Source organism: Neovison vison, chromosome 3, assembly GCF_020171115.1.
Source record: "Neovison vison isolate M4711 chromosome 3, ASM_NN_V1, whole genome shotgun sequence".
In the NCBI taxonomy this organism is placed as follows: Eukaryota; Metazoa; Chordata; class Mammalia; order Carnivora; family Mustelidae; genus Neogale; species Neogale vison.
Genome location: NC_058093.1, coordinates 150,403,979 through 150,428,159, shown reverse-complemented (window position 1 = coordinate 150,428,159; position 24,181 = coordinate 150,403,979). Strand labels below are relative to the sequence as shown.

The window sequence follows — 24,181 nt, the reverse complement described above, 5'->3', positions numbered from 1 at the left end:
CAACAAACAAAACAAAACAAAAAAAGGCACATATTGACCCACCTAATATAAAAAATCACTTCGAGTGTCAATGGTACAAATGCACCAATTAAAAGACAGACTACCAGAGTGAATCAAAAACAACAACAAAAACAAAACAAGGCCAAACTATGTTGTCCCCCAGAAACCCACTTTAAACATAAAGACAGATAATAAAAAGTAAAGGAAGGGAGAAAGATGCACCATGGTAACACTAATCAAAGAAAGCTAGAGGGACGCCTGGGTGGCTCAGTTGGTTGGACGACTGCCTTCGGCTCGGGGCGTGATCCTGGAGTCCCGGGATCGAGTCCCACATCGGGCTCCCAGCTCCATGGGGAGTCTGCTTCGCTCTCTGGCCTTCTCCTCGCTCATGCTCTCTCTCACTGTCTCTCTCTCTCAAATAAATAGATAAAATCTTTAAAAAAAAAAAAATCTTAAAAAAAAAAAAAAAGAAAGCTAGAACAGAATAGAATAGCTCTATTAATTTCAGGCAAAGCACACTTCAGGAGGAAAGCTACTGGGGACAATGGGGTCATTTCTTCAAGAAGACAGAGCAGTCCTTAATGTGTCTGCACCTGATAGTAATTCAAAATAATTGAGTTAAACCAGACAGAACTCAAGGAGAGATGGATACATCCACCACACAGTTGGAAATTTCCACACCTACCAGTAGCGGGCAGATCCAACAGGCACAAAATCAGGACGTGAGGACCTGCATAGCGCCATCCACCAGATCTAAGGGGCATCTGTGAAACACCTCATCTGACAACAGTCTTCAAGCCCACACAGACACTCATCAAGAGTGACCACATTCTGGGTAGAACATATCCTAGCATGTTTAAAAGAACAGAAAATATATAATATGCTCTCAGACCACAAGAGAATTAAATTAGGAAGCAATAAGAGAGGACACAGAACACCGCCCCCCCCAACAAAATCTTGGGAGATTAGATTGCATACTTCTAAATAATGTGTAAGCCAAAAATATTGCAAGAGAAATTTTAAAATATTGTTAACTAAATGAAAATGAAAATGCCACTTATCAAAATTTATGGGATATAGCCAATTGCACTCCAGAGGAGAATTTATACCACTGAATGTATATATTAGAAAAGAAGAAATATCTAAAATCAACCATCTAAGCTTCCACTTTAGAAAACTAGAAAAAGAAGACCAAATTAAATCCAAAGTGAGTAGAAGAAATAATAAAAATTAAAGAAGAAATCAATGCAATTGAAAATAGGAAATCAGTGGAGAAAAACCAATGAACACAGCCTCCTTTCCCCCACCCCAAAGTAGTTAAATTGATAAGCCTTAGGTCAGGCTAATTAAGATAAAAGGAAAGAAGATACAAATAACTCATAACAGAAACAAAAGAAAGACATTTCTGATACCATGGACATTAAAGGATAATAAAGGAGCACTCTGCACAATTCCATGCCCACAAATCTAATAACCTAGAAGAAAGGAGCCAATTCCTTGAAATACATAAACTACCAAAATTCACACAAGGAGAAATAAGTGATCTGGATAAGCCTATATCTACCAAAGAAACGAAGTTGGTCATATTTAGCTTCCAAAACAGAAAACATCACAATGTTTGAATTCTACCAAACATTTAAGTATGAAATGATACAATTTCTCTATAAACTCTTCCAAAAAAACAGAAGCAGAGGGAGTATTTCTTAACTAATTCAATGAGGCCAGCATCACCCTGATGCCAAAACCGGGCATTACAAGAAAACTACAGACCAGTATCTCTCATGAACACAGCTGCAAAAATCTCCACAAAATATTAGCAAATCATATGTATAAGAATTATACATGATGACTGAGTGCAATTTATTGAGGTATGAAAGGCTGTCTCAACATTGAAAAATCAATTAACATAACCCATCACATCATGAAAAGAAAAACACATGATCGCATCCATAGATGCAGACAAAGCATTTCGCTAAATCCAAGACCCATTCATGATAAAAATGCTCAGCAAACTAGGAAGAGAGAAGAACTTCCTGAACTTGATAAAGAACACTGACTAAAAACATACAGTTAACATCATACTTAGTGAAGAGAAATTCAATCTTTCCACTAAGATCAGGAACAAGGCAATGATGTCACCTCTTACACTCTGATTCCTATCGTACTGGAAGTCCTAGTTAATGCAGTAAGACAGTAAGAGCTGTATAGATTAGGAAGGAAGAAATACAACTGTCTTTGTTTGCAGATGACATGACCATGTAGAAAATCCAAAATAATGGACAAGAAACCTCCTGGAACTAATAAGTGATTAAGGAAGGTTGACGGATGAGGATGAAGTCAACTGCTTTCTTATACAGCAATAATGAATAATTGGAATTTGAAATAAAAATACAGTGCCATAACACCAAAGGAAAAAAAAATAAATATTTAGGTATAAACTTAACAAATTATGTATAAAATCTATTTAAAGAAAAAACTGCAAAACCCTGATGAAAGAAATCAAAGAAGATAAATAAATGTATAGCTATTTCATGCGTATGGGTATGAATACTTAATATTGTTAAGATGTCAAGATTTTAAGATGTCAAGATGTTTTCTTCAACATAATCTATTCATATAACGATTCATATAAATCCCAATAAGTTATTTTGTATATATTGAGAAACTGATTCTAAAGCTTATAGACAGAGGCAGAAGACCCAGACTAACCAACACAATATTAAAGAACAAAGACAGACACTACCCGACTTTCAAGTCCTAATATAAATCTACAGTACCCAAGACAGTGTGGTATTGGCAAAAGAATAGGCAAATAGACCAACAGAAGAGAATAAGGAGCCTAGATGCAGACCCACGCAAATACAGTCAACTGATCTCTGGCGAAGGAGTAAAGGCAATTCAATGGAGAAAGGATAATCTTTCAATAAATGGTACTAGAACAGACATCCACATGGAAAAAAACATCCAGGCAGAAGCCTTATACCCTTCACAAAAGTTAACTCAAAATGAATCACAGACCTAAATGTGAAATGCAAGGTGTAAAACTCATAGAAGGTAACATAGGAGAAAATCTAGGTGATGTTGGGCTGAGCAATGACTTTTATATACAACATAAAAATGACAATCCATGAAAGAAAAAAAAACTGATACACTGGACTTTATTAAAATGAAAATTTAAATTTTAGAATTAAAAACTTCTGCTCTGCAAAAGACACTGTAAAGAGAAAAGATGATAAGACTCAGACTCGGAAAGACATTTGCAAAACACGTATTTGATAAAGGACTGGTTTCCAAAACCAAAAACTCTTAAAATTCAGTAATAAGAAAATGAACCGCCCAACTAAAAAATGGGCAAAGGATCTGAACGGACATCTCATCAGAGAATATGTACAGATGGCAAATAAGCATATGAAATGATACTTAACATCACAAATCACTAGGGAATTGGGAATTAAAACAATGAGATCCTGCTATATAGCTATTAAAATGGCTAAAATTCAAAACACTGACAATGCCAAACACTGACAAAGATGCAGAAAGCATGGGAACTCAAATTTGCTGCTGTAGGTGAAGTCATATGGCGTTTGTCTTATTTCACTTAGTGTATTATCTGCTAGGTCCATCCCTGTAGTTACAAATGGTAAGATACCACCATGTTATGGCTGCACGGAATTCCATTGTGTGTGTATATACACCGTCCATCTATTGCATGTATTCAATCTGAGGTCACTTGGGTTGCTTCTGTATCTTGGCTATTGCAAATAATGCTACAACGAAGATAGGGGTGCATATATCTTTTTGGTGAATTTGTGTTTTCATTTTCTTCAGGTAAAAACCCAAAATGGAACTACTGGATCCTTTGATTTTTTTTAATTTTCTGAGGAACCTCTAAATTGTTTTCCATAGTGACTGCAATATACATTTCCACGGTGCACAAAAGCGCCCTTTTCTCCACAGCCTAACACATGTCATTTCTATCTCTGTTGACTTTGTACCTCCATTCTCATCTCCTTCCCACTTCTGGAACTGGCCATTCCACTTGGTTCTCAAAAACATAAAAGCAAAACCATCATATGAAAGCATTATACTCTCTGCTACCTAACGGACCCAACGGTGTCCATATCCATTTCTCATCTGCCTGATATGGAGCCCAACTTCCCCCTCTTGCTCAGGGACCTGATGTACCAACGATCGTGGCCAACCCCCACTGTACTAACCACATTCACTTCTCCTCTCCTACAACTGCATCTCACTATCTAATTAGTATTGGAACATGAAACTCAAGATTTTTTCCATCTTAAAAAAAGAAATTCCCTCCACTATACACATTTCTACTGCGAAAACCTCAGCCTTCGTCAGAGCCAGCGGAGTTGTCTGTATTTGCACACTTCATTTCTGTACTTTGCCATCCTTGTCCCACTGTAACCCAGATTTACCCTCATCGCTCCACTGAACTTGCTCTTGGTGCAATCATTAGATATGGCCAGGTTGAGAAAACCAAAGGAAGATACATATTATCTGTATCTTATTCCAGGATGCATATTCACTCCTCCCCTACATTTTAATGAGCTTCACCTTACAATCAATGCAACCGAAAACAATGGGTCATAGTTTATTTAGGCTTTTCTTCGTTTACACAAAGCTGTTGCAATTAGTCAGGTATAGATTCAATCAAATAGTGTTTCTAAAGTTGGTTCTTCTACTGGATACTTTTTACAGTATAGGAGCTTTTATAAACTCCACTGAAACTTTCTTCTTCTTGGAGTGCTCTATTGTTTTGGACTCTGCTACACTCCTGATTTCCTTTCTACCTCGGGTGCTCCTTCTCGGTCTCTTTGCTGTGCTCCTTCTCTAGCTCTTTTCTCACTCATTGACTTCTCAGGTTGAGGTCCTGCATTTTCATGGTTTCGATACTGCCCGTATGTGATAGGGTAAGCCTGTTGCTCATCTAACGGCATGTGGGCATGTCTTCCAGAGACTTCGGATTATCTCATTCTTATTCCAGTTCCGAAATACAGACTCCAGTGACAACTTGGGTCAAGATGCTATTAGCCTTTGGAGATGAGCTGATAAATGAGAATTACATCTACAATTGTATTGTGTAACTCAGTGTGGCGTACCTGACCCAGATGAGTGGTCTTATGTATATAGATCACACAAATTTCCCAGTCATATATGCACACAGGAGGCTGGGTCTGCAGGGGGCTTATTTAGGCTTTCAGGTTTAAATATAGTATCTACTTATACATTATTATCCTCAGTGCACCCTGCCCTAAAACTCCCCATTCCCAGTGCTTGTCCCTGTAAGATTCTAGAATCTAGGTCAGTGCACTCACTTTCTCCCAAACCCCAAGCATGTGTCACTTCTACCATCTGCCCCAAACATGTTTTCCTCTCTTGGTGAACGCCTGCTGCTCAGCTGGTAAATTATTTCCCCTGTCAGCACAAGTCAAATACAAACGGTTACCCACCACTTCTTCATTTACAAATATTTATTGAGCACCTAACATGCACCACACACCTTGTTAGGCTCTGGGATGCATGTGAAGTGAGATCACCCCTACCCTCAAGGAGCTTACAATCTAGTAAGGGAAACAGACAACACACAGTGAACCAACACATGAATAAACACAGGTTGTGACAAGTGCCATAGAGAAATATAAACAGTGGTAGGATACAGGACAGTTAGGAAACAACTACTTTTTAGACAATGATCGTGGACGGCCCGAGGTGGTTAAAGGGGCGATTTGAAGCCTGCCTCGCCACTTACAAGCTGCAGGACCCCAGGAAAGTCACGCACCTTCTCATGATCTGTTTCTACATTTACGAAATGGGAGTCAGACTCCACCAAGGCTGCCATCAACTGCTAATGATCATGAGAACTGCTCAGGGCCTTTCACTTCTTTCTAAGGCCCTGCCAGATTTCTTGCACAAATGGGCAGCTATTCTGAACATCTTCAGTTCTCTTGACAAACGATCAACTGCCATGGTCCTACTCATCGGGAAACTTCTCTGGGATCAGTCAGTTGCCTTAGCTATGGGCTACTGTAGCACCCTCTACTTTCCCTTTTACCGCTGCACTGTAATCTCCCTATTTCGCTCATCTTCATTCTAGTGAGTCACAACTTGGGTGAAGGTAGGGATTTATCTGCCCTGTATTCTGAGTGCCTGACACAATGCCTGGCATGTAACACAGGACCTCATATTTGATGGCTGATACTTCTGTAAGCCAAAAGCAGCAGCAGAGAGGTGAAAGACATTCAGAAATGAGGGGGTTGATGGGGAGGAAGGTCCTGAAGATGACAAAAGACAAAAGTCAGAAGTCCATGGGGATGAACTGGCCTTTGGGCCCACCTCATCCTCTAAGACTGGGATGAAGGAGAATGAAGATGGGCACATGTGGAGAGAAATCATACTGGCCAAGTGAATCTTGAGTGCATTAGGAAGCGAGGTCATCTGCAGAGACAGATGTGGTCTGAAAAGGAGTAACGTTTGTAATAATCGACAAGAATGGGCAAAAGCAGCATGTGATGCCAAACCAAAGGATGGATGGGTGACCCTGAAGGAAGGATGTGGGGATACTTTCAAGGCTGTAATAATGGAGGAGCAGTGTAAGGTGGACAGGACGTACAGAGAAAATACAAGGGGTGAAATATTGGTTGGGCGTTTCAGTGCAAAAAAGTATCGGAGGTAACCAAAAAATCTCACAAGCTAGGCTGCTGGATGGATCACCCGTCAAAACACTGAAGACCACAAAGTTAGAGATGGCAAGAAACACTGTGAGTAAGGAAGCAAATTCAAGCACATGGTCAGGTTACTTGACAAGAGTATAAGGGGCTAACAGAACCTCACACGGGCTGCAAATGGGGCAGATTTTCATCAGAGGCCAGGGGAGGAATTACTTAGAAATTACAACAGAGGAAGGGCAGCAACCACACACCTCTTAAGGTATGTGGAATGTGAACACAGCCCACACTGGTGAGAGGTGCAGGGCATGGCCAGGACTTGAGGTGACAAGGCAGTGAAGAGAAAAATCCAGAGAAAAGGTGGGAGGCAGCTAGCATGGTTTAGCAGGGAGAGTGGGTGGGCAACTGGAAGGGAGTAGATCTATAGAATGGAGACCAGGGGGGCGCCTGGGTGGCTCAGTGGGTTAAGCTGCTGCCTTCAGCTCAGGTCATGATCTCAGGGTCCTGGGATCGAGTCCCACATCGGGCTCTCTGCTCAGCAGGGAGCCTGCTTCCTCCTCTCTCTCTGCCTGCCTCTCTGCCTACCTGTGATCTGTCAAATAAATAAATAAAATCTTAAAAAAAAAAAAAAAAAGAATGGAGACCAGTTACGGTGAAAACAGACAATGAAGGCAGGACACACATCTTCAAAAGACTGCAGAAAACCAAACATGAGTTTCAAAGGCCCTTCCCTTTTGAAATCTCATGCTTAACATCGAACTCCTCATTGCCTCCCCAAATGACTAATGCCCATTTTAACTGCATCCTCTCTCTTGTAAAAAGATCCCTTATCCTTGTTACCCAGGCTTGAGAAATGGACTCAGCCCACACACCTCTATCTATCTATTCATGCCACCAAATCTGGAGTCTTCGTTTGAAATGTCTCCAGGGTCCACTCCTTCCTTATTTCTGTGGCCATTCCCGAAAATCGGTTCTTAGAATCTTAGGTCTAGATTCCCAGATAGCCCAATTAACATCACTTCGATTTAGTCAGAGGGCTTTTGAGATAGGTCTGTTTCAGACTCCCAAGTCCACTGAGAAACTTACTTAAATCTGTTCCCTCATCTGTAAAATGAGGACCATACCACTTCCCTTTGTAGGGCAAGCATAAGGAATGAGACATTTTTGTAAGATTCTTAGCACAATACCTGGTAGTAGGTGAGAATCTTTGATTTTTGAAAAGCTGATTGGGAGCCCTTTGAAGCCTGGGACCAGATTTTTTATTCCACTGTATCCTACACACATTTCTAAGACATACTAAATATGTAAATAGTTCGATGAAGGCCAAAATAAGAGGCATATTCTATTTTATAACACAACCCTCGCCTTCACTTAAGAGTTAAGCTTTGAGAACACAGAATGAAAAAGCATTAAAAGCCATTCTGGAGATAAAAAGCAATCTGGGAAATTATGTGGTATGTCAGTCAAGAAAATAATACACCTTGAACATTTGTCATGGCAATCTGTTTTGGGAGAGGGTTTGTTTTTGCCACAGAGCTGCCCTTAGGACTCCAGGATACCACTGGAAACATGAAAGAATACCAAGTGAAATGAGCAAAGCTTGGCCCTGCTTTTGTTGATCAGCTTTACCACTCTTCCAGTTTGGGCTGGACTGCCTTTGGCTCAGGAGATCCCACTGGCTTTGGGGAGCTCAGAAAGCCCAAAATGGAGCCTATAAAAAGAGGAAAAAAAGAAAGCTGGCTACTAAGGGCTGGCCCTAGGTACAAATAGTTTTAAAAAAAAAAAAAAAGTGTGAGGCTTTAACTAAAAATAGAAAACATGGCCTGACAATGGGCTATTTCACAGGGCAAGTAAAACTGTGTGAAAAATTATCTGGATATCCTTAGGCAGGTGTATCTGCCACACGTCGAACAGATGTAGTTGAAACTGAGACACCCCAGGAAAACTCTGCCAATTACTTCCTTATCAGCCCAGCTCACCAGGGTCAGAAAGGTAGAGTTGTTCTTAGTATAAATGCCAGCAAAGAGGTGAATGGTGCATAACCTTGGAAAATATGGCTAAAAAGAGTTTTTCTTATATCATATGGCGTACAGATCAGTAATATCATGTGGAAAAGTGAGTCAAGAACCACAAAAGTGTTTGTTTCCCTGACCCAGAAATTCCATCTCTAGTAATTCATCCTAAGGAAATAACTTACACACAAAGACATTGGCTGTAACTTTATGAGATGCAATCTAAAATGTCCAGTGGGGAAAGGGGATACGCATCATGGCACATCCAGATAATGGAATATCACGCAATGAATAAAAGTTGACAGTTTTTAATGACATGTAGACCGAGGGAAAAAAAACCAAGACCCAAATTATATTGAGAATGAATAAAGCTATGTCAAAATATGCACAAGTAGCAGAGAGACGGCAGGAAATATGTAAAAATATCAAAGTGCTTTTCTTTATACTTTTCTGAATTGTCTAATTTTTCCTCAACGAGCATATATGACTGACATAAACAGAAAAAACAAAAACATGATTGAATCAGGCAAGCATTAAAGAAGAATGGGCACTTTCATATAGCTTTATTTGTTTCTGCTAGGAGTTGGGAGTGTGGCTCCTAATAACAAAAAAAAGGGGGCGGGACTTACAAACCGGTCATTCATTTGACAGGAGCATCAGACTCTTAAAAAAAAAGCAGAGAAAGTCTTAAATTTTTTTCCACAAGTTTCACCATATTCCTATAGAACTGCAACAGAAAAAAACAGTGAATCGGACTGAATCGTCAACCACTGACGTTACTGACGATATGCTCCCACAGCACATGGACCCAGGGCCACGTAACACATCACACCCAAGTTTAAATGAAAAGAATTAGGAAAACAAGTGTTTACTTAGAAAAAAAAAAAGGGAAAAAAGTAAATAGTTAACGCTTTTGTACCAACTGGGCACTGAAGAGAAATAAAAAGCATACCCGAGAATTAAACTAATGTTTAATTTTTTGGTAAAAATCAAATTTACCTAAAAAGACAAAATGTGACTAATGAATACTTTATTAGCAAAAGGAAAACAATCTTGGTTACTAAATGACTAGTATCCAGGACTGGCCTGAAGGCAGAACACCTGACAGGTTTAATGTCAAGAAGTCTTTGTTGAATACCATTTCACCTAAAATCCAAATTTACTCCTCCTTCAAACTCTTTTAAGATTCTACCCTAGGAAAACTTACTTTATGTCAAGAGGCATGGCTCAACTTACTTAGACTTACAACCCTCCCCTAATCATAGTATTTTCATCCTAGCTTTCCTGAAGTACACTGTAAATGCCACATAACCTAAATTTAATGCTATTATTTCATTTGGGCTTATAATTATTCTATGGAAGATGCCAAGTATTTTTACCTTCTGGTAAAGGCATTTACCTCCTTCTGGGCAGAAATGGAAATTAAAAATCCTAAAGTGGCTCATCTAAGGGTCAGAAAGTGAGTGAATGTCAGCAGAGTTTAGCTGTGAAGCTATTTTCAGCACCAGTTACGTAGTAGTCAGGAGTCACCAAACCCAGGAAAGCTCTTAACATTTACATGAATTTATTCATGTATTCCTATTCATTTATTCCTTACATGAATAAGGATCAAAACCACAGGCTGCCTCTGTGTTTTAAGAGGAGACCAGTAGGTGCAGTCTGCAGTTTCCTTCCTTAACCAAGATCTCCACATAATCACTAGCAGGCTGACATCTACGTAACAGCTAAGACAACCTCCTCTGAAACTGCATTACGCTGGGTTACGCAGAAATCTGGGCAAGTAAAATAAACTACTAAAAAAGTCAGGGTCTTGGGGAGAAGTATTTGGTGACCATGCTTTAAAAAAAAAAGAAAAAAGAAAAAAGGTAACGACTCAATGATCATGCTGTTTTAAGGCAAAAGCATAAAGTACTCACCCTCAAGATGCATACATAAAAGCCCCAATTTTAAATTACAAACTTAAAAGTAGATTTTTAAAAATGCTAGTCACCTGTATAAATTATAATTTTATGTAAGTTCAGTATAAAGCACCAAAAATGAACACTAAAACTGTTCACATAAAATCGTAGAAAGGAAACAAAGCACAACTATAAAAGCACAGAGGTATCGGTTACAAGAACCAAGTAAATAATTTCTATGAATATATTTTCATTTAACCTTATAAAAGTTTGTTGATTACGCTGGGGAGGGGGAGTCCAAGAATCTAAAGGGTAACAAAATGGTAACAAATATACATCATTTATTTATTAACAAATTATATACCACACAAATCAGAGTTACGTTTTCTATCTGATTATAGAGTTAACAGAGATTGCATCTGTGTGTAGAGCAGCGACATAGAATCTTACGAGCAACAAATTCTCTACGTGGACCAAAGGCCTGTAACATGAACTACAACTCGAATGACTAAGAAGGTGAAACTGGCAATGACGATACAACTGTTGCAATAAGATTCTGGTTTGTTTCCATGTTCTCAATAGTAAGCAGATCTCCAAAAGGAAGAATGCATTAAGTAAAGGGATGATGTAGCCAAAGGAGAGGATGTAAAAAAAAAATCACATGAAATTAAATCAGTATAAAAGGAGCACAGCGCCATGAAAACTCGAGGCGTTTAAAAACAAAAACCACCCAAGCAGTGACAAGTCAGCTTCCTAGAGTTCCACCAAGCCTGAAGTAATGCATTGTGTCCCTGATCTAACTGAACTCGATCTTTTTGGCTGGGCACTTCGGTCTGAGAAATCAGTTAGATTAGTCATTTTTAAAAAGGTTTTTTTATTTTTAAGGTAGATACAGTTAGGGAGAGAAAGATAAACATTAGAAAAGTATTAATTCCTTGAGAACTCAAAAATTTAGGGAGCCAAATGAAACAAAGGGAAATATAAAATGTGGATAGAAATGTTTCTCTAAGGGTAAAAGTCGGTCTCCTGGGGAATTGAAAATCAAGTCCACTCTGAGTGAGTGGTTTTCAAAGTGGGCTGCGGGCCCATCCTCCCCCAAACCTCCTTATTTTATATGCACACACTTCTAACTTTGTGTGTCCTTTATGGTTATTCCCTTCTTAAAAAAAAAAAAAAGGAACGGGAAATCCAATGCAGTCCCCATGCCCGCCATGGTTTGTGTCTTCTAATTAAGTTTGAAAATCATCACTGGGACTGTACTGGTGAGAAATGTGTGACCAGAGTTCTAAATCACATCCGCTTTGTTAGTGTTATTAAAACATGAAAAGTTTCAACAAAGATCTGTATATTATTCTATAAAATAAAATGAGCAAAAGTAGTTCCTAGAAAGAGATTAAACTCTGTTAATCCCACATCCCCACAATCTGTTCTTCTACTGCCTCAAAGCTCGCAATGTTCCTGGTCAGTGTGAGCAAGATTCCAATGAACATTCTAGCCACAGGTTACTCCAAAAACATCTCATTCGACATTCAATAGCTGCACAGAATTTCTTTCCCGGGAAGGCAAGCCCAATTTTGTAGAAATCTCTAGAATGAGAATGGACAATTACCAAAAATAACACGCATTACATCAGAATATGCAGAATATGCATAGTGTTCTTCAGCACAATCACTGAAATCAAGCAGCCGATTCCCAGAACTTCCCTTTCCAACTGCTAGCAAACAACATCAAAGTGTAAATGACAACCAGGGAAAAATAAGTAACAAAGGCCATTTTTCTTTGATGTAATCAGGAAGAAAAGGGGAACTGCGGGAAGAAAAGTGGAGCCAAGCTCTGGCCACCTAGCAAGACTTCATTATTCGATGAAACAGAACAAATCTCCGTGGAAAGGACTCATTCAGCAAACATGACTTCCTTCCATGTATTTTTCCTTCACATCAGGTTAAACAAAAGTTGCCGTCATTTTAGAATCATTGATTACATCCTTTTTTAGTTAGAAAAAAGTTTACTTGAATATTTACATAATTTTATTGCTGTTTATTACAACAAAAAAAATTTTAACCGATGTGTGTAGAATCCATCCAATAACATAGGAAATTGAAATCCATCTCTGGAGAAGTTACAGTTAGGGCCGAAATGTATCTGATGCTCAGAGTACAGCATGAGTAAGAAAAATCCTTGCATGTCATTTGGTTCTTGCTGCAGTCATCTGTGATCATCTCTCAGAAAGCAGAAGAATCCATTTGACGTTTCAATAAATATCAAAGTAATTGTTACTGAAAAAAATAGCTTCCACGGACCAGAGATCCAAGAAAGAACAGTTTCGATGAATGATTCCTAGAATCGAGTGAGTCCTCCTTTAGTCCAATGAGATGATGTCAGGAATGTTACTTCCACTGCTGGTTATGACCCCTGTCTCACTCCTGCTGCTGGAGGAACTAACATGAGTACTGCTTTCATGGGGGCTGGTGGTGGTGACAGACGTACTGCTTGCTGTTAGGGGTGAGGTGAGACTATCCAAAAACATAGGAGGACAGTACTGCTTGAAACAAACAATGATGCCGATGAGGAAGAGGCTACATTGATTTTAAATAAAGAGACTAGAAATCGTTAGATATGTACAAGTGATAGCCATATATTTAAATCCCCATAGGGTTTAGAATTTCTCAAAACTTCGTATCTTTGGATAAAAGGTGGCATGAATTTAGTTATCTATTCTACTGTTTAGTGAGTGTGGCATATTTTTCATTTTCTCAAATCTATGGAGAATTTGTTGAGCAAGTACATAGATACAAGTATAAAAATGTCAACAACAATAAAATTATTTAATAGTAAATACTGGCCCCACAATTATGACTCATACTTAACCTCCGAAAGAATTTGCTCACTAAATGTATTTCTACCAGGTTTAAATCACATCAAAAAGGCTAGCAAATACTTATTTCTAATGGTATTAAACAAAAATGCCAATGCAAAATTCAGTAATTCTTTCAAAATTTACTATCAATCAGACTTTTCAGGAATAATGTTAAGATCAAGCAACTCAAGCGTCCAAGCCTCTGGACATGCATGAAATGATACCTGTGTAATCAGGATCACAGCGTTCATTCTGAAACAGAGACTACATGCTAGCTAACTACCACTATAGGATGTTCAGAACAAAGAAGTATCCCATATAACCTCAAAATTTTGCAATAAATCTTAAAAGAGATCTAATCTAATCTTCCTTGTGAGACTCGATACCTGCCCTCCGAGAATTTATATTTCAAGTTTCCTTACCATCTTGATCGCTGACCCCCATATTCAAACCCAAGTTTAATACTCTACTATTGCCCAAGAGGAGTAGAGAGACAGGAGCTAACAGTTTATTTTATGTCACCACAGAATATTTTCTGTGAGAAAAAACAGCACTGACTTTAGTGAGGTCCAAAATATACACGAGAAGCCCTAAAAGTTGGTCTTTAGATTAAAGGTATCAAAGACGATCAGTAAGGATATCCTATCAATATTACCAATTCTATAAATTTCTCAGCCTATCATTAGACTTAAATTAAATCGCCAAACAGGAATTTAAAACTGAAGCTGTTTTGACTACATGATCTTCCAAAAGATCTTAAAACAGCAACGACAGCCCCAGGCTTACGCTGCCAGTCAGTGAAAGAGCAGCAACTAAAATTCAGGCTGCTTTACCGAAAAAAGTAGTTCAGTGGCTAGGATGGGTAACAGTCTTGGTTCATCAATAAAATGAAAGTCATGCACAAAGAGATCAAAGGGATATTGGTTAAGGGTTGGGGCGGGGAGAAGGAATCGTTCTTAAAGAGCTTCTCAGAAGCTCTGAAGAGAGAATCGTAAGGCATTAAACTATTTTAAAATCAGATCAATTCTAATTTTCCACTAATATTGAGGGAACAACCTGGAAAAAAGCCCAGAAATTTGCATTTTATTTCTACTTCCTCTCAGGCTGTTTTTGACTGCCTGGTAATAAAAAGATCCTCTCTTGCTTAGAAGACAAAGGCTAGACACTGCGTCCTGCTGTCAGTAGGCCCAGCGAATTCTTGCAACACTTGGGCTGCAGCCATTTCACCTCTAACTCTTTCTGTGTAACTGGCACACATCTACACAAAGATAACAGGGCTTAAGGGGGGCACCATGGAGATAAAGAATAAATCTAAGGATTCTTAGGAAAACTGAAAGCACCACCTCACCCTTCTACTGGCCTAACAAGTAAGTTATCTGGACTGACACTAAGTATGCCAAACAGCACTATGAAACCAAAACCCTCTGGTTCCAAGCTCATTTTTTTAAAGGATGATTCTCATAAAAATCAGTAATATTTTAAGCCTGAAGAATCCATTTCCTAGAAAAACATATAGCTACCTTTGCTACAGAATCTACTGATGTAACAAGGTCAACTCAGGGTGAGAAGAGATTCCTCATTCCACACATGTTACCCTGGGCCCAAACTTTCAGTGCTGTTTTTGTGATCAGATACAGAGTCCTGACACAGAAGGCCGCTACAAGACTTAGCAACTTCTGAGGCCTACGAAGCGGTGGTCTGTGGGTCTTCCTCTGGCCCTCCCTACCCTTGGCAATTCTCTCCAAGTCTCTGTTACACCCCCCCCCACTCCCTTCTGTTTCTCCCATGCCTTTCCCTCCTCTGCTCTGCCTCCACTATAGGCCTGTCCGTCCAGGTGTGTTACAGGTCTTCATATTGGGACTCTAAGATACTCCAGTTTCTTATCGCTAGCAGAGAAAACAGGAATGACTGGTTTACAGCAACTTCAGACTGGGGCATCCCCGACATCTAAATCTGACTGCCTCTAAACATAAGGAAGAATCAAGCTAATGATTCAAACCTGTTGAACCATCTTCCACTCTATTCTACATACAGAACAAGTGTTTTATAAATAATCTTCGTCAAGTTTTAACTTCCAGGGATCATTGCTTCCCCTCATTTTAATCACTCAAGTGCTTGTAGGAAATGCCAACTGATTATTAAGCTGAATAAAATGTAATTAAAAATTCATGTATTAAGTCAAAATAACATAAATTTAAAAATAGCAACTATATTCCTCCAAATAAAAATGTGAGATATTTATATCGTAATTCCTTTCCATCAAGTTGAGTAACTGAAAGTTGACTGTCCTGATTTTATGCAACTGGTCATTTTTAGTTAGTATGACATAACCAACAATCAAATACAAATTAGTTGCTTAAACTCAGGGTACATACCTGGGGATCAACTGGAATAAGGGAAAGAAAATCCAAACCTAAAACAAAAATGCTTTGTTAATAGTTGTCTCATATTTTGGAGACAAGAATTATTTCCCAAAATCATTTTGTATTTATGAGTCATAAAACATTTGGGTAAGTGCTTACCATTCTTCCATAGAGAAGTTCAATACCACAATCAGTGATATTTAAAGTGCATAAAACCCCAAAATAAACACATTTCCTCACAAAACAATTGGAGGGACTTAAAGGGACCAGAGACTTAAAGGGACCAGTCTAGATATTTCCAGAAAAGTATGACTAGTCAAAGCAAACTTTTCCCTTTCATCACTTAACAAAATGAGAAGCAATAAAAATGATGAGAGAATGATCTGGATTCGGACCATTAAAAAAAAACATACTTAGGCTCTTAGGATACTTCACATTTATTTTTTAGAAATACACCACATTGAGGTTCATCTAAAATACCACTTCTTAAACAGATGTCTCTTTCATGGATCGCTCTCTGTCACCCTGTCCCCACATCAAGAGTCGTACACAGTTCAACGCTCTGCACAAAGCAAGCACTTGGTTAACTGCTGCTCACTAACAAGTCAAATCTTAGTAGGGTTTACTGGGTTATTAGCTAATGCAGTTTTCTAAACCAAAGATCTGGGATTCTCCAATAATGCTTTAAAAACAGGAGTGTGGAAAGTTTGCCCAGTAATACAACTTTGAAGTATTAATATTATAACAAAAAATAATAGTAAAATTTCAGTTTTAAAAAATCTAGCAATAAACTTCAAAATCAGCCCCCCTAAACCTGACTAAATTTTAAAACATTAAAAAGAAAATTTACTAGGTATAGGTCAGTGAGACAGGCCAATTTCTGTTTAATTCTATGAACTTTTATATGCTGGCATTCAATGTCACCTCAAATATAAGAATCATACAGAATTCAAGTCTGATATTAGACTGTTACTCAAAATAGAGAATATCTGTGGAAATGATATTGAAAAAATTTAATAACCAGTATGAATAATTTATACCTCTTTTAAAGTATATTTATTCCCTTATAATCTGTAAGGATATGATAAAAAGGCTTATCAAATGATACAAGCTATAGCACCAATTATTTGAAAGAAATCACTCAGTTTCTAAAGCATTTTAAAAACTGCTGATACGGTTTTTCACTCCATAGGCCTGTCAGTAGCTTTATGATACAACAGAGCCTGAGCCAACAATGGACAAAGGAGGAGCACAATGAACTTTTCCCAATGACTTCCCCATTATACTGATAATCAGTAGATGACATATCTCAGTAAGCTGAGAGTTTCTCTTCACATTAATGATATTATTCAGTAAATCCTCCACTTCTGAACAGCATTTCAAAATCTTTCTAGCCTTTACAATACCTTCTGAATTTTATATACTCAACATTTCTATTACCGAGTAAGTCACAAAGATAATTTATTGGCATGCCCTTTAATTGACTTAATTTTATTAATTTGGTTTTGCTTCAAATGGTGTAGCATTTTTCTCTTTGCTTTTTATAGCCTAATTAATTTTATATGTTCAATCACTTTTAATGTTTGTTGAATCACTCAGTCCCTTTGAATAACTTAAACCTTTTTCATAAAGCTGAAGAAAAATCTATCTTTTGCAATGTTGTGTACTGAAGCCAAATCAGCTCAAAAATGCTCATTTTCTAAATGTGTAACTATTTCCACTTCAAAACTGCAATTTAAATAAAAGACACAGGCTTGATATGATTTTCAGACTGTGCAGTGCCAGCACTGGAGGCTGCCCTCCAAGGGGCAAAGATTCCTCAGATTTTCATTATTTCAATTACCAGCTCTTCGGAGGTACTGTCATTCTCTTTGATGATCATTTTATGTGTGGCAGTGGATAGATACTGATAAACGATTTAAGACATTTACTTCCTCTTTATCTTTTGACACCTTATCCAAGGATAACTGAATATGGTGACTTCTAGTATGCCATAATAAAACAACTTGAAACGTTTCTACGATCAGTTGAAACTCCCGACTGTGTCCCATGACACAGATGCTCTCGACACAAAATCCAATGTTTTAATGTAAATATATCTCACTGAACCCATCTTTTCTCAAACACTAACAGTGAAGTTCGATACAGTATTTCAGATGTTACTCCTTCTGACAAAAAACTCAAAACTATTCTCAAAGCCTTGCATCTTAAATATTTTAAGTATACTATTAAAACTCCTATATGAAATAGATGGAGTTTCATGAATACAGATTAAAATGTTACTGCCTTGTTTCGTAGTTGAGTAAAATGTTTTCTTATTTCACCATAATTTCAATTACAGCATGTTATACTGATATATTTTTATGCCCACCTAAGTATTTCATGGCTGAAAATGCTCAATTATTTTTAACTAAAAAGCAGGCAGTGTTAAAATTCTGATGGTACATTCTAAATGTTTTATTTTATTAACACTGAAAAAAGTGTAGTTTTTTTAAAGTGCTTCTTTATGTGAAACTGACTCTACATGTCTTATTAATAACACCACATTTTCCTTACTTGAGTCATGAACTTTAACAAAACATGATAGCTACATGATTAAATATGTAAATGTTCAGCACTTTCCAATTTTAATGATACAACTTTCGAGCACCATTCGCACCTGACAATATGGCACTAGCAATAATAAGGCAGTCATATTTTTCTTGAAATAATCAAGCTGTTTTCCATTCCATAAATACAAATTATTTGTTTTATTTTGTATTCATTGTTGCACAGTATCAGGAGGTGTTCCAAGCTGCAGTTCATTATTAATATCATTTCTTCTTTGTTCTCCTGCAGATTCAGAAGATTCACGTTTATGATGTTTAAAAGGAATGTTAAGAAATGTATTAAAACTTTGTCATTGCTCCATTCTTGATGTTCTATTTAATATTTTATTATAAATTATGAAATTTATAAATATCAAAACTCTGCACAATAGGACTAATTACATAAAAATTATGCACTGAAATAAAACCAAAATAATTACTAACTACAAAAGAGCACATTGACAATAAAATCAAAGTAAAAACTAAACTATTTAGATGTAGTAATTGCTAATATATGAATAATAATTCATAGATGATGATAAACTGGAAATTCTTCTGTTCAATTCGTCAACTGGTTAAGAAAGCATTTCGACACTTCAATAACCAGGATCCCCATACTGGTTTATACTGGTCAAATATCAGCCCTCTATCTTGGTGTTAGTTCCTTAATACCAGCTTGAAATGTATTTTACAAAATATACAGTTAACATAACTTACTACTTCTTAAATCTTCACATTTTATCAATAATCTCAGTTTATGCCCAAATTTTGAAATAATGCAAATTCTCTAAAATTAAAAATTCACCCAGACTCACATAATTTGAAAACTGACAGAGCAAATGATTCATAAATTGTGGCTGTTCTATTCTTAAATGGCCAGGGTCACTTTAGTAAACAAAAAGTTTTTTCAGCATTAATTTGTGTATCAAGGTTTTTAGGAACACAAATTCTTCCAGAATGCTTATTTAAAACACATACTAAGACGATACGTCATGGACACTCTTCAACTTCATTTAAAACTAGACAAAGTTAGAGGAAAACACGGCAGTTAGGAATTAAGTATCTCTGAGTTCCGTCTGCCTTATGGACCATGAAACCTCCCCTGTATCTTGGCATCAAGTATTGTATACAGCAAGTACTTTTTAATTGGTGCCGGCTGGGCTTAACAATGTTTTAAAATACCAATTCCCCAAGTACATATGTAGTGAACATAATTAAGAAGGCTTTTTGAAAATTTCTGATAGATACTATTATTGGTCTATTCATCTTCATTAAATTTTACCTGAATTATCTGAATTTCAAGTGGCAAGATTACACTAGGCCAGATAACACAACTACCAATTGTTTCAACAACACAAATGTTGCCCAACAGAATATATACCGTGATTAAAATAAAGACCTCATTGAGAGGGTAAGAAAAATAAGCTGTAGGTCAAAATTAACTTCACAAGTCTAGAAAAGAATATTAAGAATATGAGGAGGGAACTGTATTGCACCAAAAGTGCCCCTCAGAGAGAAGGGAAGTCATGAATATAAGAGGCACTGGTTTCAGCTGGCTCAAATTTGATTGACAAAAAAAAGTGTCTACAAAAACAATGGCTACGGAGGGAAGAAAAAGGGGTGCAGGGTGGGAAGGGGAGGTCCACATTTTATAATATGGCCTTGGTTCTAAGGGACTTCAAGCAGCACTGAGCTTTTCAAATGTTAATACACACATAAGAAATATCCTGAAATACTAAGCAGTGCTCTAAGGAAACAGCTGGTAGACCCTACTTTTATAGAGGGGAAAAAAGCCCACAGGGAAAAGCTATGGGTGATGTTAACCCCATGGTACAGCAGTATGTTCTGAAGCTCTGAGGAGCTACCAAGAAGATCGTGAGAAAATACTCTCCTGAAACTGTGAACCTGCTATGAGAAAGAAAATATCTCTGAGTACAAATTCCTTAGGAGGGAGAGTAAAGTCCATCAAATTGTCCCCTATCCTACCGTATTTCCTATCATCAGGAATCTACAGAGAGCTCTGTAGTTAAAATGGTAGGACTTGAATGTGATGCATTAAAACAGATACTACCTTTAAAAGAAGCCTCCAAATTTCCTTAGAATTTCTGTTTCAATTTTAACACTACATTTGCTCCACAGATTTAGAGTAAAAATAAATAAAACTTGGTAACAAAGTACAAGAACTCTTCACATACCTGGCAAATCTGATGACATGCTTGATATTGGCGTGTGGTGGAATGGTACTGAGTAGTCTGTTAATGAAGGCGGAATAGCAGCAGGATCAACCGAAGTCACACTGGGCACCCTTACAGAAGATGGCTGATACATGAGAACCCTGTTTTAAATAGCATGGGAAATTACAAACAATCTGGCTGTTAGTTCACAGGAGACAAGGGCTGCACCCTGGGCATTCTCAGCTGTAAGTGCACTAAGTTTCAACACACCGACATGGCGGCTGCTCACTGCACAGTCCCTCCACTCTACTCTCCTCTTTCCTAACAGTCTTCACTTGAACCTGAATGTACGAGGGCTCTCAGCAGCAGCTGCGATGTGAGAGCAAGCCGGCACGAAAACGTAACGTACAGTGCTGGAGCAGGGCAGGAAACAGTCACCCACAAGTGGAAACACACTTCACACAGGCTCTTATTAATGTACGGGTAACTCAGATGTGGCTATTAGTAATTTTATCTATAAAGAAACTTAGAAATAAAACAGAGGACTCCTAAGATTTGATTTAAATCACTGCATCTTAAAAGTGAAGCTACTTACTATATATATAGCTCAACCAGAAACTGGTCCATTCTAACCCGAACTGTGTTAATTAGTGGCAATCTTATCTGAGAATTCATCTGAGCAAAAGATAGTCCATCCTAAAGCCAGCCAGCGTGATGACAATAGGCAGCAGTCAGAAATTAGAATAAGATGATTTCTCAAGATTTAAAATATCCGGGGGTGCCTGGGTGGCTCAGTGATTAAGCCACTGCCTTCGGCTCAGGTCATATCTCAATGCCCTGGGATTGAGCTGCATCGGGCTCTCTGCTCAGCAGGCTCTCTGCTCAGCAGGGAGCCTGCTTCCCCTTCTCTCTCTGCCTGACTCTCTGCCTACTTATGATCTCTCTGTCAAATAAATAAATAAAATCTTTAAAAAAAAAAAAAAAAAGACTTAAAATATCCGGAAATAAAAATGTTAAAATTACTATGACACCCATCTACCCTAAAAGGGTTTATATATAGACTTTGAAATTAACTTATCATGCTAAGAGTACAAATTAAACACACTTAAAAAATACACTATAACTAGTTTTATTTATATATACATATATACACATACTATATATATGTATGTACATATATATGTGTGTATATATATATATATATATATAATTACAGCTTTATCATTTCAAGAAGCAGTGTAATTATATTTTTTTAATGTCAGGAATAAAGAGAGATGACTGCATTCTATCTATTTAACCTTCATTTTCTCTTAGTTGCCCAAGCTCAACAATTAGAACCTCACAAGAAAAACATCTTGAAAGTACACAAGAAATTAGGCAATGTTAGGGACCCTATGGCTGGTGGTGATGGCCATCTTTTCTGTCTACCATCTTAATGAGGCTACAGTGGTAGCAGCTGTTCCCTGAGCTTCATGATGCCACCCAAGGACAAGAAAAAAAAAACAGATGCAGGAAAGTCAGGCAAGAAAGATAAAGACCCAGTGAACAAATCTGCGGCCAAACCAAAAAGAGATAGTCCAAAGGCAGAGTTTGGGACCTAAGATCAATAACCTGGTCTCGTTTGAGAAGGACCCCCTGTGACAAACTCTATAAGGAAGTTCCCAGCTAGACACTAGTAAGTACAGCTGCTGTCTCTGGGAAAGAAAGCAAAGATTCACAATTGCCTGGCCACGGCAGCCCCCTTCGGGAGGAAATCCTTAGTAAAGGACTCATTAAGCTGTTTCCAAACATGGCAGCATTCAAAGTGATTTACGCCAGGAATACCAAGGTTGGAGTGCCCCTACTACTAGTAAAGATGCATAACACGTCCCACCAACCGTACATTTTGAAAAATAAAATTTATTAAACTAAAAAAAAGGAGCGGAGACAGGGACACAGGGACATTAAATGATAGCATCCCAAAGCATTGCCACTGAACTACTGTAAGCTTAACAAGAGAGCCACAGAATTATGGAGTTGGAAGGGATCATTACAAAAACAAAGAAAGTAAAACCAACAAAAACTTAGCACCATGGTCCCAGAACTAGACCAAGATGACCACTAGGACCTCTAGATGCCTTTTCATTTGGTCGCAACACTTCTTGTTACTGCTCTAATCATTGCGTACTAGCGATAAGAAATGATGACATAGTCCCATGTCGCTTTTCATACTTTAAACAACTGACAAAACTATTTCATGACTTCAATCTAAATCTCAAACCGCTAAGATAATCACAACTTATTTAGACACTGGAGTCATTCTAAAACTCGTTGGCATGATGACATGAGGGTCCTGTCTAGCTCTTATTCTGTACTCCTTGTTTAAAATACAGAAGTCACTAGAAATGCAGAAAATGAGGTCATCTTGAGAGTACATATATAGCTGTGTTGGCAACTATGTTATTCTCCGAATAGTGAATGAATAACATAGGTCGGAGTTCAGAAGTCTTAAAAATGGACTCATAGGAAACATAACATGCTTGAGACAATTAACAGAAGTCTGGTATTTCAAACACATTTGCCAGAGGTAGATGAAGATGGAAGTCATCACCCAAAGAACAACCTGCCTGGATTAGAAACAGAAGACTTCTTGGCCTCCAATGTTACCTAAAACCACAACCAGGAGGTAATACTAGAAAAGGCAGATTCTGTGAAGGGGAAAGAACAAACTGGGGATGAAATCAAGTAAGTTTTGCTGTATTAAGCCACATCTGAGAGGTTTGAAAACAGTGGTCCTCTACATTGTAATCACCAAAAGTATTTTCAAATTACACGTGATCCTACCTCCCACATAGGAATGCGTATCTTTAATTGGGGTGGGAGGACAGGGCCTAAGACGGAGAGAGACTGGTACGCTCCTGCTGAGGACGGGGTTACAGAAGTGGCTCTGATTAATCTGGCTGTCTCATAGTTTAAATATCTTAATCATTTTTTTATATGTAAGAGACAAGCTTTTGAAGATACACACATACACCTACCATACACACATGCCTACCGTCCTCCTGCTTTCTCTTCCTTTGATATCTCACACTGAGAAGATTCTTTTTTCTTATCCTGAATTGATCTCTGAATGTGAATCAGATTTATAGGTGACACCAACAAAACTCACTTTCCTCCCCGGCTCTATTACTTACACCTGTAACATCAAGTCAGTGTCCAAAGACACAGTCTATCACCATAGTAACATCTAATTATCACACAGGTTCTGTTCTCATAACATGAAACTTTATATAAGTAACTACTCTTTGTTTCTCCAATACAAAATGTTGATGGTCAGAAAAGGTAAAAATGTCAAAATCCTATGAGGGTACAAATTATTAGATCAACATCTAAAATCTTAGCAAACATCTGAAAAACTAAACTATTTTGTGTAGATTAATTTCTTTTGCCTGAACTTTGCAACCATTAACACAAATTCTATTTTTACAGAATGGATAGTCATTTGTGACCATTATCAAATTATGCATTGGTAGCAGATTTTGGTTTTAATCAGAATATTCACAAGGACTACGTTCAAAAAGGTAAATGATTCTACCGTCTATCCAAAAAAACAGATGTATTTAT

At 37.7% G+C, this 24,181-nt stretch overlaps 1 protein-coding gene across 5 annotated transcripts in view; it reads right to left on the bottom strand.

Annotated features, from left to right (window-relative positions):
• Positions 1-9,245: 9,245 nt before the first annotated feature.
• Positions 9,246-24,181, bottom strand: part of PIAS2 (protein inhibitor of activated STAT 2) — an 87,030-nt gene continuing 72,094 nt past the window's right edge. For 2 of the 5 annotated variants that reach the window (XM_044243046.1, XM_044243048.1), the window contains exons 12-14: positions 20,600-20,739; positions 15,829-15,866; positions 9,246-13,138 (exon numbers count right to left, since the gene is read on the bottom strand). In XM_044243046.1, coding sequence (XP_044098981.1) covers positions 12,956-13,138; positions 15,829-15,866; positions 20,600-20,739 — 361 coding nt within the window. In that variant the 3' untranslated portion in view covers positions 9,246-12,955. Of the gene's footprint in view, positions 13,173-15,828; positions 15,867-16,237; positions 18,649-20,599; positions 20,740-24,181 lie in introns of those variants that run through there. The other 3 variants (XM_044243047.1, XM_044243049.1, XM_044243050.1) reach the window with 3 other exon arrangements.